Source organism: Cryptomeria japonica, chromosome 7 (genome assembly GCF_030272615.1).
Source record: "Cryptomeria japonica chromosome 7, Sugi_1.0, whole genome shotgun sequence".
NCBI lineage: Eukaryota > Viridiplantae > Streptophyta > Pinopsida > Cupressales > Cupressaceae > Cryptomeria > Cryptomeria japonica.
This window is the reverse complement of record NC_081411.1, coordinates 597,426,201-597,444,726: the sequence shown is the minus strand read 5'-3', so window position 1 is coordinate 597,444,726 and position 18,526 is coordinate 597,426,201. Positions and strand designations below refer to the sequence as shown.

Here is an 18,526-nt window from a genome sequence, read left to right as displayed (position 1 = left end):
TCTAAGTTTTTCAATCTCATTTATAGCATGATAGAGTTCTTCCTCATCATCATTATCTTCATTATCCATATTAATATTCTCATTATATTCTTTACTCACAATATGACTTTCTCTTTCAAAGAATTCATCTTCTATTACCAAGGGTGTTCTATTTATCACTTTATTATGTGTATTTGGTGCTTTGTCATCAATACCCTACTTAGTATTTCCTTTTATTTTATGTCCTTTTTTTGTTTGCCATATGCGCTCTCTCAATCTACCTTTAAGTGGTTAGACTTTTTTAAAAGAACTTGCTCCAATATCAATTTATGAGCATATGGTTAGATACTAAGAAGGGAGGGGGGAATAAACACATAACTTAATATCATAAGCATATATATTTACTTCATACACATATCCATTGCACATTATACCAAATATACATGGAAACCCCTACAACAAAATTACTTTGCTTATATAATAACCCGTTACAAATTTCATAAGCTCTAACCTACTAAAGACACCAATACTTCATTCAATTTGTGAGAAGTTGCCCAGTAGAGGCACTAATGACTCATTCAATTCGTGAGCACTTGCCCACTAGAGGCACCAATTCCTCATTCAATTCTTGACCACTAGCCCACTAGAGGCAACAACCCCTCATTCACTTAGAGGCACCAACCCCTCATTTCTATCTGTATTAACTAGAGTATTAATACTTATTAACTAGAGTATTTATGATAAATTTCTATTTGTCTTCCAGACACATATCTCACTTCTTCTACATCATATTCCCAACATGTCACAAATTTAATTTATCTTCATTTCTCCATGAAGAGAGGCATCTCTTAGAAAAGAGAACTCTTTGAAAATATATCGCCCTTTGTTAATAATCTTACCTTTTAATTGCCTCTCTAAAATACTTTTATTTATCTTCAAATCAATCTAATTTTTATATTTGGTATATTTATTTTTTGCACACACAACTCACACTATCATCCCTCACTCAATGCTCTCTTTATATCTTTCCAAGAGATGCAATTTCATTTAGAGACATCTACTTTCACCTTGAAAAATGATAACTCTATATGCTAACCACACCTCTTCATTAATAAACCTGTTTGAATGACACAAATATCTTATTATATTTTCATATTCCTCTCTCCAACTTCTCTTTACCTTTATATCATCCTTATGCCTTTTCATGAAATGAGGCATCCCTTTGAATGGAGACAACCTTTTATAAAGGTATGACCATTTGTTAACTAACCAACTTTAATTCAAATCTTAATTTGTTGCCTTTTATAAATTAAACATTGCTTCTTCAATATTAAGTTTTAACCTAAGTTTAATAAACTTACTTAATAGTGATTTACCTTTTGATATCAATGATAATTATTATTGCCCACATTTGACATCAATGATAATGATGTCTTCTCATTGTTGACATTAATGACAACATCTGATACCTTTGACATCAATGTCAACTTCTAATACTCTTTTTTATTTATTAATGGTAACAATAATGAATACCTTCTTGACATTGATGACAACATTTCCAACATATAATAGCTCAAAGATAAACAAACTATTACAATACAACCATTGACAAAAATCCATAATATTATGAAGAAAAAGTTCAAATATAAATCGATTCTTAACTAGTACAGCCATTATTGAAAATCCATTAGATGTTGACAATGGTGAATACTTCATCGATAATTAATACATATAATAGCTCAAAGATAAACCAACATAAACAATTACAATCATTGTCAAAAATCCATAATAATAAGATTTTATCCCTTACAGGTATTTTAGATTGAGTTTTGAGGATGGACCCATTTTTCGGTTATAAGAGAGGAGAATGCACATTTGACACAATGGATTTGCAATGATAATTAGAGTGACATAGTGTCAATATGGTGGATTTTTTTTTTTTTGAGATCGACATGGGAGCCTGCGATTACATTTGGTTGTAATTTGGATCAATATGGTGATTCTAATTTTGTGCAGGCATTGCTTGTGGACAAGTGATCTTTCGGGAGGGAGGATTGTAATGTCCCCAATTTTGGATTCTCTAGCATTGCAGTTAGTTTTGACCTTCTTGGTGGGTGTCTGCCTTGTTAGAGGGATTATTTGATGTTGCCAGTGAGCTCACTTATGCATCTTTCCAAAGTGATTTTTGTCTTCTAATGTGTTCTCCAATATTCTTGGAGAGAGCATCTTTTTATGGTAAATCACCTAGTCAAGCTCTATTTTCATTTTTCATCATCAATATCACTTTTGTGTAGTTAGATTTTGCTTTTGATACTTTTTGACATTTTTTTTGCAACTTGGGTGTATTAATGACTTTGTTTTAACTATTTTATTATGGTTGCTTAAATTTTATTAAAATATTTTAAAATAACCTTGGTATAATAGCTCGTTGGAACTAGGATAAAATGTTTTAATGTATGGATGCTTGATAAATGATTGAAGTGCCAAAAATAATAAAATAATGAAATAAATCACTTTTTGAGGATATTAGTGTTATTTAATTTATTAATTGATTTTATATTGAGTATTTTGGAAAGTTCTTGAAAAACTTATAAAAGGAGGTTTGGAGAGCTCTTTTGGGCATTATGCAAACTATTTGATTTCTCTTTGATGAAGATTTTGTGGTTTGGAGATTGAACTTGGTTCGTCTCATTCTTTTGGAGGACGAAATCTCTCTTAGAGAAGATTGGCCATGATGTTCAAAGTTCCTCCTTAGTTAATACGATAAGATTCAACAAGAGCCTTAGTTTGGACAAAAGATTGTAGGTTGTTTGGCACAGTCACTTAGATTTTGTAGTTGGATACAAATGTTGAAGTGAAAATTTGTGAAATCTTTTGAAAAGACAAATTTCCGAATTATTTTGAAGAGTTTAGGAAAATTTATGGGATGCTATTTTAGTGTGAATATTAGTTATTGAGGCATATGTTATTGTGTGTTTTTTGGGAAAATTCATACTCAATTTTGGGGTTGGATGCCTATGGATTTTGGTGGAAAAATCTTGCACATTTTTGGGCAAGCAGATCAAAGATTTGTACAAATTACTTGAAGGAGTTGAGTGCCATTGACGAAGATACATTGTTGGGATTTTTTCATTTTCCTTGTGATGGTTAGTTTAACATTTATGTGGATAAAATGTTGGACATTTTTGGGCATATGGATTAAACTCACTCTAGCATGAGGGTTTTAAAGGGTGTAAGGAGTTGAACCATGTCACATTTACTATATTGCCAGGCACGAACAATGTGGATTATTTTTTTGTGTCAAAATAGGGTCGTTGAGGGTGCTATCTATGTTGGTTAGTGATAAAATTGACTCAAACAAGGCAGCTTGTGGATACATAGCTCCATAAACCTTTCACCAAGAACTAAAAACTGTATATATTAAGTCTTATCGTCTAGGCGATTATTTAGCAGCATATTTACGGTGGCTCAAGGTATTTGTGCATGGTTAAAATATCATAATTGGGCTAGCATAAACTTAAAGTAGGATTGGAGGGGTGACTAAGTCATTAACTTAGGCATTTGGAGCCTAAGATGGCGTCTAAAATAAATGCTTAGTTTCAAAATTGGGCAAGTGATTTTGGGTCTATGAAACCCTTGTTCAAACGTACAAGTTATCAATTAAATATTCCTAAGTGATTCATTGAATTTATTTATGTGTAATCATTTTTGAAAGAGGCTATATTCTATTATTTTGAAGGTCAATTTTATACATGTGCATTGTGACTGTTGTTCGAAGAAAGTTAAATTAAGTGTAGACTACTATCAGTTGAATGTCTTCTTGTTGTTGATAGTTCTCAGTCTTGTAATCAAATAGAAAATCTAAGTTGGCTCATTTATGAATATCATGACTACATTTCAATAAAATTGCAATAAATATTATTTTATCTACAAGCTGGAACTTAGAATTTGCATTCAAACAAATTGTGAACATTAAAATTTTAGAAAGTGGAAAAAGAATCGGTAGAAAACATGGGTGGTACATTATAGTGGTATCGAAGCAAGTCTCTCCTTCCAGGTCTATTTAGGTTGCGAATAGTTTGATATTCATCATATTTTTATGATTCGTCATTGTAGATTATGAAACTTAAGGGTAAAAAATAGTTGATCAATTAATTCTGGGATGCAAGTAGTAAAATTGGATACCAATCTCTGCCAAGAGATGTTATTCTCAACACTTGGGAAGAAGTGGAAGAGTGTTTTCTTATGGTGGAACAATCACCCTCTCAAGTCTTGCAAGCAACACTAATTCCTACAATGACTTTCTTTAAGTAAGAAAAGGTGGTTGAGTCACATAGATAATGAGGTAAGACCATTAATTACTTCAGCTTTGAGAAAATTCTTGAGAATTTTAGTACCTAATGCTCCAAGATGGATAGTTTCCAAGAATTGGATGACATCACAGATTCACATTTTTCTAGAAAGATTACTATATTTGAAACATGTACACAAGTCAAATTTGACAACATCGTGTTAGATTTGGGATTGGAAACTCTCCATTGTAGTGAAAAAGGTTTTTCCATTTTTTTTTTTTTTAATTATAATTGAACCAAATATATAAGGGGAATATATGTATGCTATAGTTTCTTGAGGGATTTTATTGTTAAAAAAAGAATTCAAATCATTGTTGTCCTTTAACCTTCTCTTATTCAATGTACATATACCATTTCTCGGCTACCATCAAGAAACAATATGAAGGCAATGTCATTACAATCATGCAAATCATTATGAACTTGGTCATTAATGAAAGTGATGTTATCTCTTAGTCCATCTTATCTATGTTGTTGGTTGTTTTTGTGGCAAGAATATATTACTTCTCTAGTTGCATATAATTTGGTTAACAATGATTTTAAACAATGTGAGTAGAAGTTGAAACCTTATTGGTTAATGAGTAGGTGGATGAAAAGGCATTCATTGCAGAACATTTAGATAGAGACAATGCTTCATCTCATGAGGTATACACAACAAATCTTCAATAAATTTCATTAGAATACATGCATCTTTATATGTTATAGATGTATTTAATGAAGATGACAAAACAACAATTGTGGTTACAATTTAGGGATATCTAGCAAAGTTAATGTGACTACTAGGTTCTTTGATGAAACAAGTGGGGTTAAATGCAAATGATGAAATTGCCAATGTGTTTTTAGAAGAAGAGCATGTTGAAGGTGTTAAAATTAAAGTCCACAAAACAACTTATGATGATGATTTCTCATCTCATTCTAGTGATGCTAGTTCATACTGGTACTGGTTGGATGTACAAATAGAGCCTTTGGAGAGGGGCGACCATGATAATTTCACTCTTTGACTTGAATAATGATTTATTTAGAGAATAAATCACACATGAGGTACATACTTTCTCTAAACAAAGAAACCAACCCTATAGTTGTTGGGATATGGGTGTGTTGGCACCTAAATATGATGAAGAACCAAATTGGTATGAATTTTATTTTGACCATAATGTTGTCCTAACATTAGAGCATCGATCATGCCAAGAGAATGCCATAGAGGGAGTTGATTTTGAGAGGCACGATCTTGTACGCAAATCAGAAAATTTAATTCATGGAGTTGAATTTAATTGAGGGTCAAATGATGAAGATGGGACACACATTGAAGGTGAGGTACATGAGACTTGGGACAACCATGAAGACACTATTGAAAAGTATGAAGAGACTTGATTTTTATATGCATCATAACAACAATTCACTAACCTTGCATGATCATGATTGGGGGAAATTTTTTTGTTGTAACTATTGATGCTAAAGTACAAATTTTATCTCAACTGGACATGGCCCAAATAGAATCGTAGGAAATTTAATTCAAAATTCACCAAAAGTCATAGTGAGCAAATTATTGCCCTTACTGATTTACAAATCATATAAAACACAATAGATAAAACGAAATCAACCTTTTTACATATGATCTATGATATAAATGTGGCAACCAAAATTGCAAGATGAAGCATTCTCTATATTTAAAAAGACAACCAAAAACAACAAGAAAATAGAATAAAAAGGGCTGTCCCATCTCACCCTTTTGTACCTAGTTTGTTTTAACCATTAATAATTTTGATAATGGGCATGACCTTTCCTACGCCACCCATGCCTCCTGCCTCCTCCTTCAACTACTCCAACATTTATACCATCACAATTTTATCCCCCAAATCTCAAGATGACAGCTTTTATCTTTTTCTTCTGGAATCTGTTGATGGGCAGCAATAATTGTCGGAGATCCAGATGACTGCATATTACACCACCACCTCCATTTGTTAAACACATTGTCTAACACAGCTTTGTTGTTTTTCACCTTTTTCATAAATGTCATTATCCTGCCGAGGAGGAAGATAATTGGGCTGTTGAATAATGAAGATGGCGAGTGTGTGGGGCTCCTCCACTCTCTGCAACTTGGATTTCTGCAGCTGTACTTCCTAACTTCTGCACATTAATACATCTTTCTTCAGCCCCCACAGAGTATAAATATATCATTTAGTTGCATTACTAAAAGATGAAGCATTTAATGGGTGCAATGAAGTATTATAATAGCTTAGGTAGGAAGTGTTTTTATTGAATCTCTTGGCTGCCACAATATGAGTCCGACCAGCTCCTTTTCTCAATCATCCATGGCTGACACAAATTTCAGAGCCACGGCAAAAGGAAAAAGCTCTAGTGAGTAGATGAATGTTTGAATGCTCCTTAAATCTTAAAATCGGATAAAAAGTCAAAAAAATGTGAACTGAAATGGTTATAGATAAGACTATGCAGAGAAATATCTTTTGCATCAAGCATTTTCACACAGATTTTATATGTTGGAAATATTAAATTTATAATTCTATGTAATAAACTCAAGATTTTCTAATGTATAGGAAAACAAACCATTTATAAAGGTATGTTGGTTGAAGAAAAATGATAACATATTTGCTTTGAGAGAGAATGTGGGTACATTATGAACCATCAAGTTCTTTTTTTAGTTACAAGAAGTGCATTTGAAGAAAGGGAAAAAATGTAAATAATAAATGATTTTGATATCTTTAAACATTGAATATGAACGATCATAATATTAAACAATAGTGATAAAAAATTAATAATCATTTTTTTAATGGAAGATTATTTATTCTTTTTAGTTTAGAGACAAGGATTTAGGGTATTCATTCCGTCAAATTAGTTTGGGACACAATTTTGACCTCATTTCTTATGATGTGGAGCCTTGCATTCAACAAGACTTGATCTCTTATAATCTTAAAGACCAATGAATGAACTAAACATGTATTGTTTGTTTATTACATCTTCTATAAGTTAGGTTAGATAATAATAATAATTTAAATTAACATATAGATGTTAATTTATTAACTAGTTGTACCTATCTTAAAAAAAAATCTATGTAAAATACAACTAGAGATATCATTAGTGACAATTATTTTTATTTATTTTCATAATTCTTTCCACAAATAAAAATTTATTAATATTTATTGTTAACATGCATCCACCAAGATTTTATTATTATAATAGTAAAAATAACTCTTTCAATAAAAATAAAATGCATCAGTCAAGATTTTTTTATCATAAGGGAAAGCATTCAAAGACGTCCAAACCCTCTTTTGATATGACTCTTCATTCCCACACTTAGGCCAAATGAGGGCCTTTGTAGTTGGTTGTTTGGGCTGGTTTTACTGGCCCTGCTGTCTTTTGGGACAATCCCTATCTTTGTTTTTGGTTGTTCTATCTAGCCGGGCTTTCAATGCTTTATCTTTCTTTTAATCTGATGTAAAGAGTTTCGGGCCCTTCAAAGCCTATTTTCACTTGATCAAAAACTCTTTCAATAAAAATAAAATAAATAAAGAAAGAACAACCAAATAAATAAAATAGTTATTAATTAAATAGGCTAGTTAGTAGTTATTCTTATAAGGGATTTTGGTTAGTTTGGTACAAGAAATTGAAAGGTTATATTAGCCAATGCAACGTAATGAGAAATAATTCTAAGGTGTCATATCAATACATATTTTTATTTGTGTAACAATAGTTTTATTTTTTTAGAATTTTATTTTCTCTATCATTTTCAATATGTATTACTTAAAATTGGTTTCAAATAGTAGCATCCTTAAAAAAGTATTATGTCAATTACATATATTTATCTTAAATAATATTTTGTTTATAATATGAATATTTAGAGGAATCAATCCATTTGTAGAGATTTTGATTACAAAATTTAAGAGATTATTGAATTTGTGCCATAATCTAGTTTGACAACTGATAGTAATGTAGATAAATTTGAGATCATAAAGTATTATATAGAAAAATAAATTTATATCATTATGGAATTATAAAAGTTCAAATCATAGAATAATTTAAGAAAATAAAATAAACAAAAAAAATAACTACTTACAAAAATGGTTATTATGGTAGCTAGAATGAGAATCATGATAGGAATTTGAATAACATTAATTGTTTCTCCTATTCTATATGAATTAATAGCATACAAATAGATTACAATATAAGTAGAATGAACTAAATATTTGCATCTATATGTCAATTATGGTATTTAATCTAAGAAAAATATAGACCTTTGATTGAAATGTATAGTTACACAATTTTGTAGAGCATGTTTTTTTTCATCTATTTCCATTTGATAGTTCCCTTAAGTAGTCATATTCTTGCTTCTTGATTACAACAAATGGAATATCTTACATGTGTGTGTGTCTTTTTTGTGAATGTGTAACATATATGAAGACCCACAAGGTAGCATACTCTTGACATAGTTATGCGTGTCCTTTCCAATCAATGTCAATGATTTTATTTGTTGCTCGTTCAGTTTTTAGATCTTGTAGTTTATGGTTTGTGAAATGCACATTTCATTTTAGGATGAATTTAGTGATGTCCACCATGACTTTTTGGGATTTGGGCACTATTTTTGGTTGGGAATGGTTACAAAGTGCTCCTATACAATTTTCAAGAATTATATTACAACAATAAATGGAATATTTGGTGGTTTCAATCATTTTTTTATATAATTCTTCAACTCGTCCTAGTGCATTATTCACAAAACCTCCTACCTACAAATTAAAACTCAACATAATTTTTTGTCCAACACAAAAGAGATCTTTACATCAAGTTGTCTCATCCTCAATATTTAGGCATTATTTGATCTACAAATTGTATGTAACAATATAAAATTCCAATGTTTGTATCATACATTTAAGTTAAGTAATGAAACCAATTACTCACTAATAGGTGAAAGTTCTAACGGATATATAAAAATAATCTCAAATATATGAAGTTTCTAATAGATCTTTACATAATTATACAAAAGTGGACCGAGTAGAAAAATCAAATTCCAAATGCTTTATATGATGTGAAAACTTTTTATAAAATGTAAGACATGAAAATCTACAAACTCGTGATTATTCTTGTTTAACTATTTAATCTTCTAATCAATACCACTTACATCAAATCTAAATAAAACAAAAGAGATAGAATAAGAAAAAATCACAAATAATGACTTTTTACTCATTCACTTTAATATTTATAATTCTAATGATCTAATATCTACAGTAATTTTAAAATTATAATTATATTTTGAAACAAAAACTCAAAATATATAAATATTATTTTAATTGAAGAGTGCAAAATGGACCTCCACATAGATGAAGGTTCTAATGGATCTCCACATAGCTATAGGAAAATGGATCAAGTGGAAAAATCACATTTTAAATGCTTTGTGTGATGTAAGAACTTTTTAGAAAAACGAGTCATAAAATTCTACAAACTTTAACTATTTAATCTTGTAATCAATATCACTTGAAATAGATTAAGAATAACTCTCTCGTATAACAACTTCTACTCATTAATGATTTAATATAAATATTAGAATTATAATAATATATTAAAATAAAAGTCCCAAAATAAATAAATTGAAGAGTGCAAAATCCTTTTTTATATAACGGACGTGTCTATTTTGGCTCCAAAACGGCAGTACGGATTGACTAACACGCGTGTTAGGCGCGCGTTTTACACCATTGATTTTGCAATAAACGGCTGCAATTGACTAACACGTCTACAAAAGATCTGTTTTGGAAGTAGAATAGCTTCGACCTTATATAACTGAGTGACTCATACATCCAAAGTTCTTTAATTAAAAAAAAAAGAGAGAACATAATTTACTATCATGAATCATGAACCAAAAATAGGAACAAAATATGAGTCTCCCACTCCAATCAAAATATTTAATTCTTCCTTAAGAAAAAGAATATCTTTTAGGTTAGGTTACAACATTTGGCATCAATTTCTACAACAGTTGCGCCTGCAGTTAGCAACTTTTGAGCTGCCGACACATGAGCCAAAAAGGTGTCTAGCGGACGCCATTAAAGGGGACCTCTTAATTAACTAGAAAACAATTCCATGCTCCTTGCAAAACTAAACCCTTTCATAATTTGCTACAAAGATTCAACAAATAAATGTGTTTTAAACTAGAAGTGCAGGTCTCTTGGTGAGCTCCATTAAAACAAACATCAACTATACCACAAACTTTTTATATACATCTTTGGACTGGTCTATTTGAAATTGTTTCTCCTTTATGGAGAAAAAGATGAGGAAGAAGACGAAGAAGATGAAGGATTTATGAGTTGAAAGGGCACAACAATGTCCTGAAGCAGTCCGTCCCTACAACACCCACCACCTCCTCCTTCAACAACTCCAACATTTATACCATCTCCATCAATCAAATCACTATTTTCTCCTCTAAATCCAATAGATTCACAGCATTTATCACTTTCTTTTATGAGAAGTTGATGGGCGCCTACAATGGTTGGAGATTCAGGTGACTGCATTAGGTCACCTCCTTCATTTTTAAAGCAGCAATTAATGACATTATCTATCACAGCTGCTTTCTTGTTTTTCTCCTCTCCACAAATGTTATTATATTGCTGATGAAGAGAAGAATTCAAATTGGGTTGTTGAGTAATCTGCAATGGAGGATATGGAAAGTGAAGATGGAGGCCTTCATAAGTGATGGTGACTGTTTTGGGATCCTCAACGCACTTTTCCACCTGCTTCTTTGCTCTGCACTTTGGATGTGTGCATTTGTAGTAACTCCTGCACATTAATACAACTTTTTTCAGCCCCCACAGAGTATAAATATATCAAAAAATTGCTATAGAAAAGGTTAAGTATTTAATGGGTGTAATGAAGTGGTATTATACCTGGGGTATGGGCTGTTCTTAATCGTCTTCTGACCGTATTTCCTCCATTTATACCCATCGTCCATGCCAGTATCAGGGCGTTTGAGTGAATACCTTGCCTCGCTTTTAGCCCGTTGCAATCTTGAAAAGAATAACTCGTTTCTGAAATCAGAATATACAAACAAACATCAAATGGTCATTGTTCAAAACTATGTAAGTATATGAAGTCAATAATGGCGACTGTAAACAGTATATATCAAATAAATGCTGTCTAGATCTAGATTTAGATGAGAATAGATCGGTGTCAGTATGATTAACGATTATCAAGTTGCAATGACTGTTAAAAAAAAAAAGTTTGACAATTCTAATCTTTCATTTGTTTAGCTCATTTATCTAAAATCACATTGATCAAGTTGTTTTAGTGAAGTTTTGATTTGTTAATCAAGTTTTGAAGTTTTGATTCGTTAATCAAGTTTTTTTTTGTGAAGTTTTGACTTGTTCTAATGTTATATTAGTTTTTTCAAAATCACTTCAATAAATTTTTTAGTGAAGTTTTGATTTGTTTAGGTGGCTCATCTAAAATTACACTAGTTTTTCTAAAATCATATCAATAAAGCTCTTTTAGTGAAGCTTCTACTTGTTTAGGTAGCTCATCCAAACTCACACTGGTTTTGTTCATAAAGTTCTTTTGGAGAAGCTTTGACTTGTATAGGTGACTCATCTAAAATCACACTAATTCTTGTCATAAGATTATTTTAGTTGATTTCAAATGAACCTCTAAACAAATCAATTTAGAATATGTTGTTTGAACTAAAATAAATTGAATTTTTTAGGTCAAACAAATTGATAAAAATGTTATCTGGGTATCTAAAATTTTGAATAACAAATGAATGCAAACAGCCAACCTTAAACCACATATTAAGCAACATATTAAGCCTAGAAAATATCAATAAATTTTGAATGTTTACCACTTTTAAACTTAGAAATCACAACTTAGTGTATGTGATTTAAGCCATTCGCAAACGAACAATTATTTTCTTGTAACTGTGAAAAAACTTACATTGAATTCGAAAATGGAGGAGATTTTGCACTCTGCAACGACTCGAAAATGGTGGGCGAAGTGGAGATTGATGTCGTGGATGAAGATTGCTTCTTTCTATGATACATCGACAGAGCAGACTGTACGTCTAGAAGAGTCGGCCCTGAGTACAAAGACGTTGAGCCCATTTTCCCTGGATCTCCATTCAAGCTATTTACTGTCTCTGGCACAAAAATCACATCGTGGGTCTCAGATTCCGTCAGCAGGCTCGTCAGGAGATCATCCAGATCAGTCTGTGTTGAATCTGGCGGTGACCCATTGCAAAATCTCAGATTCCCATCTGAGAAATCACAGTCGGCGGTCACTTGAATCAAGTCGCCAATGCAACTGAACTCATCATCTTCATCTATTTCTGAGGAAAAAATGCTATTTTTACAGAATCTCTTGGCAGGAGGAAGGCTGGAACAATATGAATCCGACCAGCTTCTCTTCCCACTGCTTTCAAGCTCGCAACTTTCTGAATCCATGGCTGACACCCAAATCTCAAAAGCCGCCGCACCTCATACAATCCAGGCGTACAAAAAAAAAAGATCTCAAATTGATACTTACAAATTCTTTACCAGGACCAATACTAATATATAACTCAACCAGGCCGTACAAAAAAAAGAACCCGGCAATGCAAGATAAGGATAACACAATGGTCGAAATTGATCACTCAATTCTCAAACTGGTTGACTTGGTACCTGAGATGAAAAAAAAATCACATGACCCATTAACAAAACATGACCTTTTACACGTTTCTTTGGGTGAAGGGCAGCTGTGCGCAGATTAAAAAATAAATCTTTTTTATAGCCGCTGTGCATAAGATGACAAAGAGTTGACCTGCAGGTTTGAACATGGGTCTTCTTGCCGTGTACACGTGGCTGCATTATAGTCCTCTTTCATCAGCTCCTTCTGTAATTTTGCTCAGATCTGTAGATTTGCACCGATCAAGATGCCCCAAGTCAACGTTCATACGGACTCAATTAATTTTTGATAGATTGAAAAAATCTAACGAAGATCAATCTTCCTCTTGCTTCATAAATGAATGAAAAACAGATTGGGTGCTCTGAAGTTGAAGAGGCGTGAATGCCCAAATTAGGTTGTAATGCAAAACACGAATATGTCGGTACCCCCGTGTTCTTATCTCAACGACAGTCCACGTAACCTGAATTTCATGTCTCATCTCCATGCTAAATTATAACATGAACATTTCTAATTTACTTTGTTTCCTATGTTGAGTGAGATTTTGAATCATTTGAATCATTTAGGGACAGGCATTCAATATCAATTGATACGCATCACATCTTAATTACAAGCATTTAACATCAACCTCATTATTAAGGAGGAGGATGGATTAGACATTTGCATGGTTTGTTGAATTGTCATTAGTCTTATCATAAAGATTGAATCACAATAAACGTTATAGCCTAGCATCATGTTTAGATAGTCAAGATGAATAAAATTATGATAAAACCAAGTTACAAGTTCATTTATGCAATTGAAGGTCATTTTCATTGAAAATGTCCAAATTTATGTCTATGAGGATCAAATCTAAAGTTGTGGTTCAATTCTAAAACCTATGTAGGTTTGTCTAACATAGAATGATTTTTTGGACATGTGTAGCATATGGGCATCCAAATGAGGAGACAACATAGAATGATTTTTGGAGATGTGTAGGGTATGGGCATCAAGCTCAGGGGACAAAAAGTTGTCAAAATATGTTTTTCTACTTTAAGAAGAAACATGATTGTGTTACTAACAAGCGTGATCTTGTAATATGACTCATATATCTGATCGCACTTGATGCCCATACCCTACACGTACTACAAATAATGCCATCTATCAATAGAGGCGAAAATGTAGTTTTTTGGTTATTTATTTAATTTGGGCTATGAAAAAATGCAATATATGGTCAAATATAGGGGGTTTTTTAATTTGGGTTGTGTATTGGGAGGGGGTGACAAAAAAGGATTTAAGGGTAATATTTTTTGAAAATAGGGGGATTATTTAGTATGTCATGAATGCACATGCTATAACCCAGGTTCACTAAGTGAAGCCCCTATGGTTATTTACAAATAACCATAACATCGTTATATTTTATAGCATGATCACATTTTATAGTGCAATTGCATTTTATAATGTAGTCATGTGTGCATCAAGATGATTGTGTTAGTAACAAGTGTGATCTTGTAATATGACTCATATATTTGAGCCATAACACAATCATGTTATCCCAATTAAAAAAGGTGGAGTTAAGTTGCCCTATTTCCATTCTCCTTTAATAAACTTAATTAGGAAAAAATGAGAGGGCACTTTGATTATTATACCTCAAGATTGTCACTTCTACTACAAATAATGTCATCTACCAAAAGAGGAAAAAAGGTGGGTTTTCAGTTATTTGTTTAATAGGGTTTATGGTTCATTTTTTTTAATGTTTATGTTTCGTTATTTCTCATTTAAAAAACAACAACTAATAACTCTAATCCCTCAACCTTGGTATAGTGAATAAAAATGTGCTTGAAGAAGATGCAAAAGAGAACTCTACACATCCTCCATCTCCTCCCATGCCTCACATTAAACCTCTTAAGACATGAGAAAATATTCTAGGAAAAATATAAAATAATATTGCTCAAAAGAAGGAATATATTTAAGTATTGAAAAGCTTTTTGACCCACAAACCTTCATCATGAGTAATTTTAGTATCACACCATAATCATTGATCACTTAGATTGACTAAATGACTAGATATATTGACACTTGAAAAATAAACAATATTATTATCAAGTTTATGTGACAAAGTTGGGTTAGTGCACCAAATTAGGGGAGAAAAAAGTAGCCAAATTAATGATTTTGGTCATTACACAATAGTGTTATTTATAAATAGCCATAACATAGTTATATTGTATAGCATGATCATATTTTATAATGCAATTGCATTTTATCAATCATATTTTCTAAAAGATATAAAGAAACAAATAGTGCAAAGAGAGATGGAGAGGGGTGGAGGTTGAGATAGAGTCAAAGATAGAGAGGGAGAGAGGAGGAGATTGAGAGATATAAATATAAAGGAAAAGATATAGACAATGGAGATATGGGAAGATTGAGAGGAGAGAGAGAGGAGATTGACAGAGGGAGAGAGATGCATGAGGTGCAGTAAAGTAGATAAATTGCGTGCCAATGTTAGGTTGGGTTGCACCAATTGGATTATTGGGACCTTGATTCAAAACCTGGTTGCTTTATGTTGATCCCGGGTGAACTCACAAAGCTGGTTCCCACTTTTTGGTACATCCTAATTTTTGCTGAAATCATACATTTTTTGGAAAATATAATTATTTAAGCTTTAAGAGGTCCCATTTGAAGTAATTAATTGAAGAGAGTTAGATCAAAGGCTCTTAGATCAAAATTTCTTGGATAGAACCTCTCTACTTCTAAATCATACTTGCAATGGAGTCTCCTTTGCATCTATCAAATGCTGATAAAAAACCAATTTTACATTAGCTTTTGAGGGGTCAAACGAATTCATTTAGAAGTTTTGTTTTCTTAAGGATTTAGTCCTTATTATAAGCTTTCCAAATAGTATAATTTTTAATATATTTAATTTTATTAAGATATTTTTATTTTATTTTTTATGAATGTAGGTTTTTCACCGAACATGAACTTCTTTGTTCAATGCATTGGGAAAAATAGCAAACTAACTCAAAAAAATTCTGGAAAATATCTATGCCCTAGGTATTGATGTCTTCTTTCTAACAAAAAAAATAAAACTTAATTTTGATATATATTGAGCAAGTTATGTGTTCAAACGTACACCTATATCTAAATTATAATTAGTCGGACTTCAAAACTTAATAAAATAAAAAATATTCAACATATCACTATCAAACCAACTGCATGCCCTGGGTATTGATGTTACAAACCAAAATTTAAAAGAGATAAGTTTTTATCATTTATAGAAAAAAATTTATACGTTTCGGGATGCACATCACTCTTAAAAAATATTGTTTCCTGTAAAAAACTACTTTTGAGGGAGATGGAAAAATCAATAAAATTTTATTCAAAAAAATTTGAAAAAAATATATTTAGAATCTACAAAAAGGATGTTACAAATCACTAGTTTACATTATTTACAAATTCTTAATGATTTAAAAGTTATAGGTGTCAGAAAGTGAAGGTTTTTGGCAAAATGTTCATCTAAGTGTCAAAGTTGGTCAAAAAGTGGGAACCAGTATTGTGAGTTCACCCTCCCACAAAGATTGACGCCCCTAGTTGAGATGTGCTTGTTGGAATCAAAACTTGGGAAGCACTTACTTGACTTTGTGTTGGGACATTTGAGGTTGTTTGAGGAGTATCATTGGCATGTGTTTGGGATGTGATGTTTACGTTTGAGGATGCCATGCCAGATTGTGAACTTTGGTTTGAAGACATGGTATCTTGGGTTGATGATGTTGTGTGCTTTGAGTTGTTCCTTGAGTAGGGCTTGAGGATACAATTTGTGTTTGAGATGAGCTTGGTGCTTGATTCGAGTTTTGGTTTAAAGTTACTCCTACTGGTAAGATTGTTGCCACATCAAAGTTTGGGGGTAACTTGGCACCATTTTGCAATAACATGGATAGATATCTATCTCGATCATGATTAAGGAGAGCATTGAGGACTGTGAGGACTTGCAGGTCAGATTATGTTAGATTTCTTCTCAAGTTTTTTGGTAAAATTGCCCCTCCTTGGGCTTGTCTGTGTGAATTGTTTGACCAATTCATTGTGCTAGTTGGATTAAACAAAGGGTAATTGTTTAGGTCCATTTATTTCCTAGCCTTTTGCAATCTTGTGATGAACATATGGACCTCTAAGACGACTCAAAAATGTAACACTAGACCTATGACAGGTTATGACACTCTAAAGATCTAAATGCAAGTCTTGAAATTGAGGATGAATTATGTATGCAAGTGAGGATGGACTAAGTATGCAATCTTACCTGACACTGTTAGAAATTAGGATCTAAGGATACTAATCATTATAAACAAGATTATAAAGTAAATGAAATATGAAACATACATGCAAAATGTACACATTACACAAGATATACATGGGGAAAACCCTTTTGGGTAAAAAACCCCATAAAGCATCATTTAATTAAAACACTTACAAATATAGTCTATAATAAAATAGACATGAACCTGGGGACACTCCTCCAATACTTCCACATGGCCAATAATACCTCATATGCATAGTGATACAACTCACCATAAAGCTCCAAATTCACACACCTCTCAAATGAGAGAGAACCTCCTTAAATATAGGAGGAAGGGTGACTTCACTAGTCACATCTTTTCAATAACCCCCACTCATAAATAATTAATAATCTAATAGTTATTAGATTATCATTATTTCAAATGGGATATGCTTATAAAGCATATAATATATAAGGTTTTATAACCTTATATTAGAACATTATATATAAATGTTATAAGGATGTGATCCCTAATAACATTATGTTCTAACACTCCCCCTTAATGTTAATAGGGGATCACATGTCAATTTCCATAGAAGAAAAAATGAAGCACCCTAGTAACGTAGGTCTTCTTTGACAGTGATAAACAGGGACACAAATATATGCCAACATGAAGATCATGCATTCCGGACTACATGAAAGTCATCTTGTCATAATTTATAATCACAGTGTTTTAAAAATGATGTTGTGAGGTCTTAAAAATTATATTGGACCCGCGGTCTCCTCAAATTAGCCTCTCCCCAGGTTCATTACATAGTGCCCGTTGGTCTTAATACAATGCTTTTACAAGTGGAAGATTTAGAAGGAGAAGAATTTACAATATGCCCGTAGGACTTAAAAAAAAATCTGCCCGTAGGTCTTACGATAATGTGCCTGTAGGACTTAAAAATAAAAGGATTTAGCCACTAGGTGGTGTCATTGACATGCACACTCCCCCTCAATGGCATCACCTAAGGCCAAGCATTATTTGAATTTGGAGCATATAATGCCTAAAGGTCTTATGCCTATTAGGTCTTAAATCTAGGATTTAGCCACTAGGTGGTGTCATGTACACTCCCCCTTAATGGCATCGCCTCAAAGCCAATCACTGCATAGAGGATTTAAAAGTGACGGCTAAAATTATAATATATAGTATGTGCCCATGATCTTCAAAGTGTCTTTATTATAGAACGATTTCACTTGAGTGAGGTGCTCATGATCTTCAAGGTGCCTTTATTATAGAATGCTTTCACTTGAGTGAGGTGCCCAT

General features: G+C 32.2%; 1 protein-coding gene across 1 annotated transcript; it reads right to left on the bottom strand.

Annotated features, from left to right (window-relative positions):
• Window positions 1–10,222: 10,222 nt before the first annotated feature.
• LOC131079298 (uncharacterized) lies at window positions 10,223–13,272 on the bottom strand. Its single transcript, XM_058017206.2, has 3 exons — window positions 12,252–13,272; window positions 11,213–11,353; window positions 10,223–11,105 (listed from the first exon to the last, which is right to left on the bottom strand). Exons 1-3 carry the CDS (start codon window positions 12,755–12,757, stop codon window positions 10,586–10,588), a joined length of 1,167 nt encoding a protein of 388 aa, XP_057873189.2. The 5' UTR covers window positions 12,758–13,272; the 3' UTR covers window positions 10,223–10,585.
• Between the last annotated feature and the right edge of the window lie 5,254 nt (window positions 13,273–18,526).